The 11,660-nt window shown below is 36.7% G+C and overlaps 3 protein-coding genes across 3 annotated transcripts; 2 read left to right on the top strand and 1 right to left on the bottom strand.

Moving 5' to 3' along the window:
- The first annotated feature begins 985 nt into the window (after nucleotides 1-985).
- Nucleotides 986-4,878, top strand: LOC135797445 (fibulin-1-like). The gene is made up of 8 exons (XM_065309810.1): nucleotides 986-1,055; nucleotides 1,127-1,365; nucleotides 1,435-1,679; nucleotides 1,724-1,753; nucleotides 1,823-3,961; nucleotides 4,025-4,164; nucleotides 4,221-4,350; nucleotides 4,415-4,878. The coding sequence occupies exons 1-8, from the start codon at nucleotides 986-988 to the stop codon at nucleotides 4,812-4,814; spliced, it is 3,393 nt and encodes a 1,130-aa protein (XP_065165882.1). The 3' UTR covers nucleotides 4,815-4,878.
- A 31-nt stretch (nucleotides 4,879-4,909) lies between these two features.
- On the bottom strand, nucleotides 4,910-7,386 carry LOC135796879 (U3 small nucleolar RNA-interacting protein 2-like). Its single transcript, XM_065308975.1, has 4 exons — nucleotides 7,016-7,386; nucleotides 5,824-6,601; nucleotides 5,226-5,365; nucleotides 4,910-5,160 (listed from the first exon to the last, which is right to left on the bottom strand). The coding sequence occupies exons 1-4, from the start codon at nucleotides 7,284-7,286 to the stop codon at nucleotides 4,937-4,939; spliced, it is 1,413 nt and encodes a 470-aa protein (XP_065165047.1). The 5' UTR covers nucleotides 7,287-7,386; the 3' UTR covers nucleotides 4,910-4,936.
- A 524-nt stretch (nucleotides 7,387-7,910) lies between these two features.
- Nucleotides 7,911-10,508, top strand: LOC135796880 (uncharacterized). The gene is made up of 4 exons (XM_065308977.1): nucleotides 7,911-8,224; nucleotides 8,404-8,455; nucleotides 8,539-8,754; nucleotides 9,441-10,508. The coding sequence occupies exons 1-4, from the start codon at nucleotides 8,158-8,160 to the stop codon at nucleotides 9,937-9,939; spliced, it is 834 nt and encodes a 277-aa protein (XP_065165049.1). The 5' UTR covers nucleotides 7,911-8,157; the 3' UTR covers nucleotides 9,940-10,508.
- Nucleotides 10,509-11,660: the final 1,152 nt, after the last annotated feature.

Below are 11,660 nucleotides of genomic sequence, written 5' to 3'. Positions count from 1 at the left end.
CTGTAAAGAAAACAAACATAGTGATCAATCGTCATCCATCATATTATACTCATCTATCATGATTTTGCATGTTGGAGGTAAATAATTTAAATACTCACGTAAATAAATAAATTTTTTTTTTTATTATTTTTTTTTTTGTTTTTTTTTTTGACTATTTAGTAAGGAATTAATGTGGCATGGGCGTGTTTTAATTTAAAAGTCTAAAACTTCCCCCGGAGGAAATTAATTAAAACTCACCCCTTGACGCGAATCAAAGGAGATGAGAATTTTTTACGACGGATCAATCAAACCACCTCAAAAGAACTGCGCAAAGCGCGATTTTATCGCTCAATTCACGCCACTGTATAAAAGGGTTAAACGCGTTGTGCCTCACATCACTAAACTCACTTCATAAATATTTTATGCGAGCGATAATCTGTGACAAATAGATTAATGTGTGATTTATATCACACAGGCGAGTCCATGATTAACCTCAATTCATATATAGGCAACCAAGTATACACATACTTTACGCAATTTACTTTCTATTCTATTCTAGTTTGTATGATAATTCAATTGTGACGATTGTCGAACGCAAATTGATTGATTGGACAATTCACGTGTATGTGTACTGTACACCTAGGTGATGTCAAAGGTCAAGTTTAAATATGGCCACCGGATGTGCGCATAAAAACAATGGCGATTTTCATAATAATCAAGCAGTGATTTCACAACAATGCGCCGACAACTGCGACATAGTACGAGCAAAACGCTTTACAATATTCTCCATATTCCCGAACGTCGTGCTCAATCTTCGGATCGATTCATCGCCCTTCTGTTTGCTGAGATAAGACGTTAGTGGGCAAACATTTAAACTCAACAAACGCCGGCGATAAGACACTAAATATACGCTTGGAACTAGGCTAAGCGTAATCAAATTGTCACTAGTTGGCCAACACTCGCAGTGTTAATGTGTTAGGAATGTGCCACGTGTGCTAAATGAATCATGGAAGTTGGTTATGTCAAGTGTTTGGTGATATGTTTGATGTGTTGCAGTAGTATCAATTTAATCCAAGGTAAAACTTTTAAAATATTAATTTAAACATCAAATATCTTAAAAAATATTTAAAAAATGGCGGTTTTTAAGGTGCCATCCATCAAACGTTAACACAATGTTGCGATATGGGTAAAAACTACGCGAATAATGACGTTTCCTGTTCGAGTATCCAACCACCATTTGATGGTATCCCAGAAAAAGACGAATCTAGCTGTTTGAATACTTTGGTCATCTGTTGTAAAACCCAGGAGAAAGAAAATGAGTGTAGGCTGGGTATAAACGACGCAGAGACTGGCACGTGTAATGCCCAAACCGGAAGTGAACGAAAAGTAATGTTTTTTCATTAAAAAAAAAACATTTTTAAATTTTTAAATTTTTTTAAAATTTTTTAATTTTAGAGTTGTTGTGATGCCTGTAATATTGGTAAGATATCCGCAGTATCAAATACATGCGAGAGTTCCTTCAATCTGGGTTCCTATGATAAGCACTTCAAGGCTTGCTGTCAAAAAATGTTACCAAAGACCACCACGGATAACACCCCGAATAATGAACAGTCTTTGGGTAACCTCTGCGAGATTGAAGACCTATGTGCCCAGATTTGTATTCCTACAGGAGAGTCTTACAAATGTGATTGTAACCCTGGGTATACCCTAATGGCGGATGGTAATAGTTGCAAGGAGATCACAGGACCAAAAACATCTCCCAAAAGAAATCAAAGTAATTTTTTAAAATTTTAAACTAAATTTTAAGAAAATGATTTTCCAAATTTTGTTTTTGGTTATTTAGGTGTGATACCAACAACCCTTGTGCCCATAACTGTGTAGACTCCGGTATCGCCATCTATTGTACCTGTTACGATGGTTATGAACTCCAACCAGACAAAAGAAGCTGCAAAGACATCAACGAATGTGAATTGGAACACGACTGTCACGGTAATGAAACCTGCGTAAACCAAGACGGATACTACGAGTGTGTTGAAGAAGGAGGTGATGATGAAGACTATGAAGCTGTTGAATGTAAACCAGGGTTTCGCTACAACTGGGAAAACAAAGCCTGTGAAGATATCAATGAATGTCTACTTCCTTTGATATGTCTATCCACACAAAAGTGTATTAATACAGAAGGGTCTTATAATTGTACAGGTGGGGAGCTGGTATGCCCAAAAGGGTACTTCTTCAAAGCCAGTACCCAGGATTGTGCAGATGTGGATGAATGTGTCACAGGTGAAAATGAATGTAATAGAGAATCACAGGTTTGTTTGAATAACAAGGGAGGTTATACTTGTGTGGATAAAGCATCGAAGAAGACATGCCCACCTGGGTTCATGATGAATACCATGATGCAGATCTGCATGGATATTGATGAATGCGCACAGGATATTCCTCTGTGCGCGGAGAATGAGTTGTGTGTCAATGAGGAAGGTGGGCATAATTGCGTGCCTATGGGGAGTGGGAAAGGGGTTCCAGGGAGTACCATTGGGACTACTCCTAGTACCACTACTTCTACCACACCTAAAACTAAACCTACTACTAAAGTTACTACTGTGAGGACCACAGTTAAGACTACTCCTAAAATGACTACCCCCACCACTACTACTACTACTACTACTACTACCACCACAACTCCTAAACCCACTAAACCCACAACAATAAGAACATCCCCTGTGTTCATCTCCAGAACAAAACCTACCACCAGACAACCTCCTTTGAACCTCCCCCATGGTCCAAATAGATTCCCCCCACCTATCACCTGCAACCGAGGATATTCCTACTCGGATGTCACAGAACAATGTGAGGATATAGATGAATGCGCAACAGGGAACAACCACTGTGACCATTATCAAGTCTGTCATAACACTCTAGGTGGATACATATGTAACTGTAAAATTGGTTTCAAAAGAGATTCTATCACAGGAGCTTGTCAGGATATCAACGAATGCCAAACAAACCGGAATGATTGCTCAGAGGGTCAACGTTGTGACAACACAGTTGGGTCTTACCTCTGCTCCCGAATGGCTAATTGTGGTACAGGTTATACACTCAACTACGAAACAGGTGTTTGTGAGGATAATGATGAATGTGCTCTGGGGACACATAACTGTGACCTTGGAGGGAGGAATTTAATATGTAGGAACACACATGGGTCTTTTAGATGTGATAGACCTCCACCTCCGACTACACCAGCTCCACCTACACAACCTCCATTGAGGTATCCAACAAGACCACAGTATCCTTCTGTTTATAATATACCTGTGACCCAACCTACTAAACCTTACTCCTATGCAACAATAAAACCTCCTCAGAAGTACCCTCAGATACCTGCATACCCTTACATACCTGCTTATCCCTCATACCCTAATTATACCATAATCAGCTCCCAGAGTAAAAAATGTCTTCCTGGGTACTACATGGATGCAGCAGGTGCCTGTCAGGATGTAGACGAATGTCAAAGCAACCCATGTCCAAGGTCCCACTACTGTTACAATTACAATGGGCGTTATGAATGTAAACCCAAATTAGTATGCACACCAGGATTTGAATTGAATTCATCTGGTGAAGAGTGTATTGATGTCAATGAGTGTATACGTGGTAATCACACTTGTTCACCTTCGGAGATTTGTAAGAATTACAATGGGTACTACCGCTGTGAATGCCCAGTTGGACACAGCAAAGAAGGCAAGAGATGTGTGGATATTGACGAGTGTAAATACTACAAAGGGAGGATATGCTCATATGGTGCTGATTGCGTCAACACCATTGGGTCTTTTCAGTGTCAATGCAAAGAAGGATTCCAGAAGGTTAATAACACATGCGTTGATGTTGATGAATGTAAAGAAGTTGGAAGATGTGGATCAAAGTGTTACAATACTCTGGGGAGCTATAAATGTTACTGTGAGAAAGGGTATACTTTGAATTCAGACAACAGGTAAGTACATAACCTTAAAAAATCATCTAAAACTGTTAAAAATGTAAATTTATACTTTTACAGGACCTGTTCTGATGTGGATGAATGCTCACTCTTCTCCAATCAAGTTCATTGCGTGGGAACTTGTATAAACTCACCAGGAAGTTATCATTGTGGTTGTCCAACTGGGTATAGACTTGGTACAGATGGGCACACATGCCAAGGTTATCATAACCTCTAAATATTAATTAGTATTTACTTACTTTATGATTCTTTCTAGATAATGATGAATGTAAACTGGATGATCCTTGTAAAGGTCCAGATGAGTACTGCTTCAACACCAGAGGTGGTTATGAGTGTGCTTCGATTGCTTGTCCGAAGTATTACAAACGTGACCAACACCAAAAGAGGTTTTAGTATACTTAACTGTATACAACATAACCTAAAACTAATTTGTTTATATTTACTTTTTAGTCGTTGTAAGATAGATACAGACTTGTGTCGATACAATGAATGCTCGCAGCACTTACCAGATCAAATCAGTTATCATTTCTTCAATATTGTTTCGAATTATACAATTTTGGATGAACCTGTGAAGTTGTTCAAGATGCGAGGTCCACAGAGTCCACATTCTCGTGTGGCGTTTAAATTGGATGTACAAACAGCACGTTTTCCTCTCTTTGTGAGACCTGCGAATGAAAATGACTTTCTGTTGGATAGACAGCATAATAGTGTGACTATATCAATAAAAACATCGATTGAAGGCCCGCAGCAGGTCGAGTTGACCCTACAGATGCAGATTTTCAACCATAACGTGCTCACCAACACGGTCATCTCGAAAATCATACTTTATGTATCACAATATAAGTTTTAAGCGTTATAAATTTAAGTTTAGAGGTGATGGTGACATAATTTTTGAATAAAACTTAAAGAAACAATTTACTTATGATTATTTTAACCTATACATAGTTTAATGTAATGATTTTATTAATTTTATTAACTTTTAACTAGTTCAATAACAACTAGACTGTTTTTCGCTGATTTTACAACATTCCACCGTCCCAGTCGGTGTTCACTGCCCACCGCAGCGATTAATTTGCTTCCATCATTGCTGAAAGCTAAAGAATTAACATAACCAAGGACTGGAATTGTCATTAGATGAGTGAGGGTCTTTGAATGGTCTCCTACTTTCCATAGTTTTATGTTGCCATCATAGGATCCTGTATGAATTAAAATGTTTTCAATAAATGACTAATTTTAGTTGTGTTGGAATAGGTTATGTTACCTGACGCTACTAAATCAGTGTTTACTAAAGCTGCAAGCGCAGTAATCCATAGAGGTTGATCATTTGTTTCATCAATGCCATGTGCGGATTTTATAGATGCTGTTGGTTTCTTCTTATTGACGCCCCAAAGTGATAAAGTTCTATGGAAAAAAAGTAAATTTTGATTTTGATCATAAATATCTTAAAATCTATTGGTTTAATATGAACTAAATTTTGTACAGAACTAATTTACTAATATAAGTATTGTTATATACTAAAATTTGTCGAAAATATAAATAAATCTAGATTTTACAAGGAATTAAAGGTTAAAAAAATTAAAAAGCATGGAAAATGCAATTTTTAGTACAAACCGTCGCCATTTTGTTGTTATATTAGATATTTTCATAAAATTTTGTGCAAACGGAACCCAATTAGTTATATTTTAATATTATGTTTAAAGTTTTAAAATTTGATAAGCTAATAAAGCGTTATTTGCAATTTAAACACCAAAAAATCAAATTTTTTACTTCAACCTCCGGCCATTTTGAAATTTCTCAACAAAATAACATAAAATTAACTTAAATCAATAAAATTACATATTCTAAATTATTAAACTTACCCATTATCACCGCCGGAAACAAATGTCTCCTCATTAACCAACTTGACCACATCAATACTCCCCGTATCGCCATTATAAATCAACTGCGACTCCTCCGGAATCTTCCACATCCTCAGCGACGTATCCCGCCCACCTGCTGTAACCGCCCTCTCCCTGGCCAACGCATCAATCGCAGTCACCGCATCCAAGTGGCCATATAGTGTCTCCACATAGGACATCTCATCCAGCGACCACACCTTCACCGATCTATCCGCACTAGCCGAATACAACGTGTGCGTACCTCTACGAAACACCAACGCGTATATTGAATTCTTATGTCCGCTCAGTGTCTTGATGTGTTTGAATGTCTCCGGGTTCCAAATCTGGATATTCGACGAGGTGTCACCAACAGCAAGGAATAGGCTATCGTGGGATAATGCTAGTGATAGTATGGATGAACTGTGTCCTTTTGTGTAGGCTTTCTCAACGCTTTTCTTGATGAATGGCAAGGAGGATAGTTTTTGGTGTGTTTCCAGTGACCATTTGACTATTCCGCCATCTTTACTGCCGGAGTATAAGTACTTATCGTCGGAGCTTACGCAGACACAAGTTATGGTGCTTTTGTGTTCTTTTGCTTTGAGGAAAGAGATTTTGCTGTGGGATTTGTACTGGTCTGCGACTGACGAACGGAATCGGCCGGTTTGTTTCAGGTGGTCGTAGAAGAGGCGTTGTTGGATTTTACGATCGTGGTCGTCCTGCTCGTCTTGTTCTTCGTCTTCACGTTCACGTTTTTTGCGTTCTAAACAATAAAAATTTTTTAAAAATGTGGTTTTGTAGCGAAAATTTGACTTTTCTAGTTAATTACTTAAGTAAACAATGGAATATCAACACAATTATATTAAAAAATGATTCTGTACTTAATTCTTCACAAATTTGACCCAAGAAAATATTTGCAATAGTTTTAATTCACCAATTATTAACAAAAAAACGTGTTTTTCCATACTTTCAACAAAGATTACTTTAATACCTTGTAACTTTTTATCCAGGGCAATAATTTACAAGGTTTAAACGGAACATAAAACAGAATTTAATATAGAATCAACTTCTGCAAGATTCACAACCCTAACTCTTTTCGTTCAAAAGTTATTCATGAAAAACTAAGTAAAAACAATGACCTACACAATAACTACCACATTTACAGGTTAAAAATTACCTTGTGCTTCAATTTCTTTCAAATAAACCTTTGCCAAACGTAGTTTCTTCTCCTGTGCGGTTTCGTTATCATCTTCAGACTCATAGTGCTCTTGTTCTTTGTTATTAAAGTCTTCATCTTCACTACTTGTGATATCGTCGTCTTTACTTGCTGGCACATTGTAACTTTTAGTTTTTTCGTTATTATTCGGAAGTTTCCGCTTCCTACTGGGATTTTTCTGGTTTTTATTAGTTTTGGGTTGTTTACCCTTGTTTTTTATAAAGAAGGACATAGTTATCTAGTTTAGTTTAGTTTTTATTTAAGAAAAACTTAAGAAAACGATATCAACATTGAGCACATGAAGATTTCGCGGTTATGTTTACCATGCTGACATGTACAGGGTAAAAAAATAAAAATATAAAGGAAATTATGGTAGATATGTACTGTTTTAATTAAGTAATATAAATAAAATGTATTTATTTAGTTGAAGTAAATCTTTTAAGTTAATTTTTGTGTAAAATAAGAAGGTTTTAGATAATTCTGTAACAAAATATTTAAATTTACTTCAATATTACTATGGCCCCCTGCAGGCGATTTAAGATACTATGCAATAACACCGACTTTGCACGATGTTCAAAGTCCCACATTTGAAATGATATTTCCGTCTTAGATCAGTAATTACCTGCATACCCAATAATTACATAAATACATAGCGTGCACACGTGACTAATTAGTAGTTTAATGCGGCAATAAAAGTCTACGTAACATAAAACGCTTTTTTATAGCTGGAAGTCCCCGTGATATGCACGCTATCGATTTTGCGCTGCCATGACGACACAGATGTCGCTCGCAAACGTGTTTTTATGAACGCGCGAAGTCGAGAATGTTTTTTGCCGCTGGCCGCTGGCGTGAATCGTGAAAAACTGGTCGCGTCCATTGTCCTGGCGCGCCACAGCTCGCCTCAGACGTAATCCGTCCAGCAAGCGAACGGGCCAGCAATCAACACGCATCGAGGTCAGACGTTCATTCAAACCGATCAACCAAGCGGCGGCGCTTTTTTTGAACTGGGAGAACTTCAATCCGATAGAGGGACCCCGCACACAGCACACAGGTGACGCAGGTAGCGGTTACACCGAAACAAACGACGATCGCGCGAGTCTACGATGGCCGCCACCAGCGTTGTAGTCTTAGATCGCGGTAACAACACGACCTGCACGATCAATCTACACGGTAAGCATTGCATTCCTGCCGAAATAAACCCATCTTCTTATCTGTAAAGTTGCATAACACGTCGTCACGTAATTACTGCAAAAACACGCAAAAAAACTTTCGCATAACCTCAAATTTTTTGTTTATAATTTTCACTGGGCGATTTTTTACTTATGGTTTTATTTGGTGCCACTTTTTAGGTGCTACCGTTGTTTCCTGGAGGGTCAACAATCAAGAACAGCTCTTTGTGAGGTATGTCAGTGTTCCAATAACATATTAAAACTTTAAATTGTTTAAATATTAACATAAAACTTATTTATTTATATTTTCAATAGTAAACAAGCTGTTTTTGATGGAAAGAAAGCCATTAGAGGTGGTATTCCATTTGTTTTTCCACAATTTGGAGCATGGACATTCGGGCCCCAGCACGGGTTTGCCCGGCTGGTGCGCTGGAATATTGAAAAGGCCCCTGAACGCATGCCAAGCGGCGATGTTGAGGCGGTGTTCTCGCTGATGGAGAGCGACTACACAAGGTCAATGTGGAATTACTCGTAAGTCGCTTTATAACTGTCATTAAACGGGCGTAAAATGAGGTTTTTTACATGCATAGCTAAGGTTTTGTGAGTTGCAGTTACAGGAAATTGAGAATTAGGATATTTATTGCAGATAATGTAAATTTTGAACTGCTAGTTGCTGTAAATATTGAATTATTCAAAATAATATAGTTTTTTTTTTTGTTAGAATGTTGGAAAAAAATCTGTAAAACAGTGGAAAACTTCTATAACTCGGAAACTAAACGAGATAGAAGGTTGATTCTTTTTTTATTTAGTGCAGAATTGAATTGTTTATTAGTGAGAGCAAAATAAGATAATTTTATTAATAATTTTGGTTTTTTTCGCGAAAAAACTGTCAAAATCTAATGATTTTTTTATGAATTAGTTTAAAACTTTTAAACTAAATGACTTAGAAGATCACTGTTTGCTTTTTAAAGTATATCTTTATAAAATTTATCACCACACCAAAAATTAAACATTTATTGCAATTAGTTTAGTTGTAATCGTTAAAAAACTGTCAAAAAAAATCAACAAAAGTTGATTTACAAGTTAAATCGACTTAAATATTAACATTATTAATATTTATTTACATAAAGATGTATTTTTAAACAAAAAAAAAACATTTTAAATCGATTTTAAAACATTTGAATGAATTTTTCATATAAAAATTTTATTTTTTGCAGATTCCGTCTAACATATAGACTAATCCTCCGAGAAAAAGAACTCCACTTTAACATAGCCATATACAACCCAAGCAAGGACCTAACATTCAGTTTCAACATGCTTCTCCACACTTACTTCAAAGTTCCGGACGTCCGCAGATGTCAAATCACCGGCCTACACGGCTGCACGTTCATCGACAAGACGCGCGATGGCGCTATCTATCAAGACGGCCGCGACGTCGTGACAATCGGCGAATGGACCGACCGCGTGTATCAAAACACCCCACACGAACACATCATAACCAACGTAGTATCCGGGCGTAAGATGCGCATACAGAAGTACAACTTCCCCGACACTGTCGTCTGGAACCCATGGGTTGAAAAAGCCAAGGACATGGGCGATTTCGGCGATGATGAATACCCAAACATGGTTTGTGTGGAAGCCGGCCACGTGTCCAGTCCGGTGATTCTCCTGCCCGGCACCGCTTTTGAAGCGAGTCAAATTTTGCAGGTTATGTAAGCATAAACATGAAAACGCGTTTGTTTAACACCAGATGGCGGCAACTAAAGCAATAGGATAATGTTTATTCACACACACACATAATCTATGGTTTATTGTTATATTTTTTAAAATCAACTATAGCCTTACATGGTATACGACTGGTTGTAGTTTGTAGCACTGTATGGATATAACTTGTAACAGAAATATTTGTGCAATAGGTAAGATCCTCTTATACTAAAATGTAACGAATACGGTTTTTTAAAAATGGTTTATAACTGGTACAACTGCAATTAGGGATACGACTTACTACTGATAACTAATGTACTATTTAGGAATGTAACAACGCATTTGTTTATTGTTATATATCAACATTTTTACGTGTTTTACACTTGAATGCCAGGAGCGCCATGGATTTGATCGTGGCGGTGAGAGAGAGACGAATTTTCTATTTTATATTATTATTATTGTGGTGATATTGATTATTATTGATGATTATATTATTAATGCGTATGATGAATTTCGTTGGCGGCTTGCGCGCACCGATTGTATGCGAACAGGTCTGGTATATTACAAACTACGATATAAAATGGAGTTTTCTTAACCGTACAGCTAATTATTTAAGAAAACTTGTTGTTTATTGCAAGAAATTAAGAAAGATGGAGACTTTGCTTTATGTTTTAGTAGTTTTAAGACATTTTAATAAGTTTTTATTGGGTTTTATCATGAAAAATGTTATTTGAGGTTAAATTTCTTTCCATTGCAACAAAATGGTTGGAAATAGTTGAATCAAAGCTTAAAAAGTATTAATTTAAGTTGTTTTAAGTCAATTTTGAAGTTATTTGTCTAATAGTGATGAATTTGATCATAATTAGAAGTTTGAGCAAAATTTGAGAGAAATAAGGTTAAAATTGGCTGTGATTCTTAAAAAATGAAGAAAAACATGACAAATTTCATGAATTTTTGCAAGAATTAAGTATTATTTGTTACTTAAGAGGTTATAACAAGTAAAAACACTAATTTAGGTTAATTCTTTGCACCATAACCTCAAAATTCTTAATTTTATTGCATTAAATTCAATTAAAATCTTTTATAACTGCTTCTAAACTAATCTACGATCAAATAATTTAATTATTGATCAATTTGTTTTGATTAATCATGAATTTAATGATTATAGCAGTCATTTATGCTTAGATTCTTCCTAAATGCTTTTAAAAGATGTTTAAGTATAACTTCGGAGTCGCAGCGCGATAATTAGAAACCATGCGCATGAGTATGCACACTCAACGAGTATTTATGTTTGATTGTTTGCGAATTCCTAGACGTGCTTGAGCCCCACTGGAAATATCCAATATTCATGGCGTAAATATGCCATATTTATAAACGCGTTTTACGACCGTGCGCGCGCGCCGGGATTGTTTTCGAGCGGCGTGCGAGGCGAGCGCACGCGGATGCGGTTTGATTTGCATGTGCATTAAATTTGAAAACTAATTGCTTTCTGCCAGGGTACCAGACGAGCGAGACGCCGGAGATGCCGGCGAGCAGCGGCCATCGATTGCAATTATAACGGTGTACGCTTGGTTTACGATCCGCAGGTATAGGTAAACGCACAAAAAGTCCAAAAGTAAAAGAAAAGGGATTTTTGAGTTAAAAGCCAACGGTCAAATTGGTAGCAAGTAGTAGTAGTAATATATATTGTATTATCTTTGTTTTAGTTTAGTATATTTGTTTAAAAGTCCTTC

This window comes from Atheta coriaria, unplaced genomic scaffold (genome assembly GCF_025399875.1).
Source record: "Atheta coriaria isolate IRGN ID8LTWV9N9 unplaced genomic scaffold, Caltech_Dcor_3.1 hic_scaffold_8_pilon, whole genome shotgun sequence".
In the NCBI taxonomy this organism is placed as follows: domain Eukaryota; kingdom Metazoa; phylum Arthropoda; class Insecta; order Coleoptera; family Staphylinidae; genus Dalotia; species Dalotia coriaria.
The sequence above is the reverse complement of the archived record's forward strand: the minus strand, read 5'-3'. Positions and strand labels throughout refer to the sequence as shown.

Coding starts and splice junctions, on each gene's coding strand:
- LOC135797445 (XM_065309810.1), top strand. CDS start 986: ATGGAAGTTGGTTATGTCAAGTGTTTGGTGATATGTTTGATGTGTTGC. Junction 1,680..1,723: donor AAATGTGATTGTAACCCTGG/GTATACCCTAAT, acceptor AGGAGATCACAG/GACCAAAAACATCTCCCAAA. Junction 1,754..1,822: donor ATCTCCCAAAAGAAATCAAA/GTAATTTTTTAA, acceptor TTGGTTATTTAG/GTGTGATACCAACAACCCTT.
- LOC135796879 (XM_065308975.1), bottom strand. CDS start 7,286: ATGTCCTTCTTTATAAAAAACAAGGGTAAACAACCCAAAACTAATAAA. Junction 6,602..7,015: donor GAAAGAAATTGAAGCACAAG/GTAATTTTTAAC, acceptor TTTATTGTTTAG/AACGCAAAAAACGTGAACGT. Junction 5,366..5,823: donor GTTTCCGGCGGTGATAATGG/GTAAGTTTAATA, acceptor TTTTTTCCATAG/AACTTTATCACTTTGGGGCG.
- LOC135796880 (XM_065308977.1), top strand. CDS start 8,158: ATGGCCGCCACCAGCGTTGTAGTCTTAGATCGCGGTAACAACACGACC. Junction 8,225..8,403: donor CTGCACGATCAATCTACACG/GTAAGCATTGCA, acceptor GCCACTTTTTAG/GTGCTACCGTTGTTTCCTGG. Junction 8,456..8,538: donor CAAGAACAGCTCTTTGTGAG/GTATGTCAGTGT, acceptor TATTTTCAATAG/TAAACAAGCTGTTTTTGATG.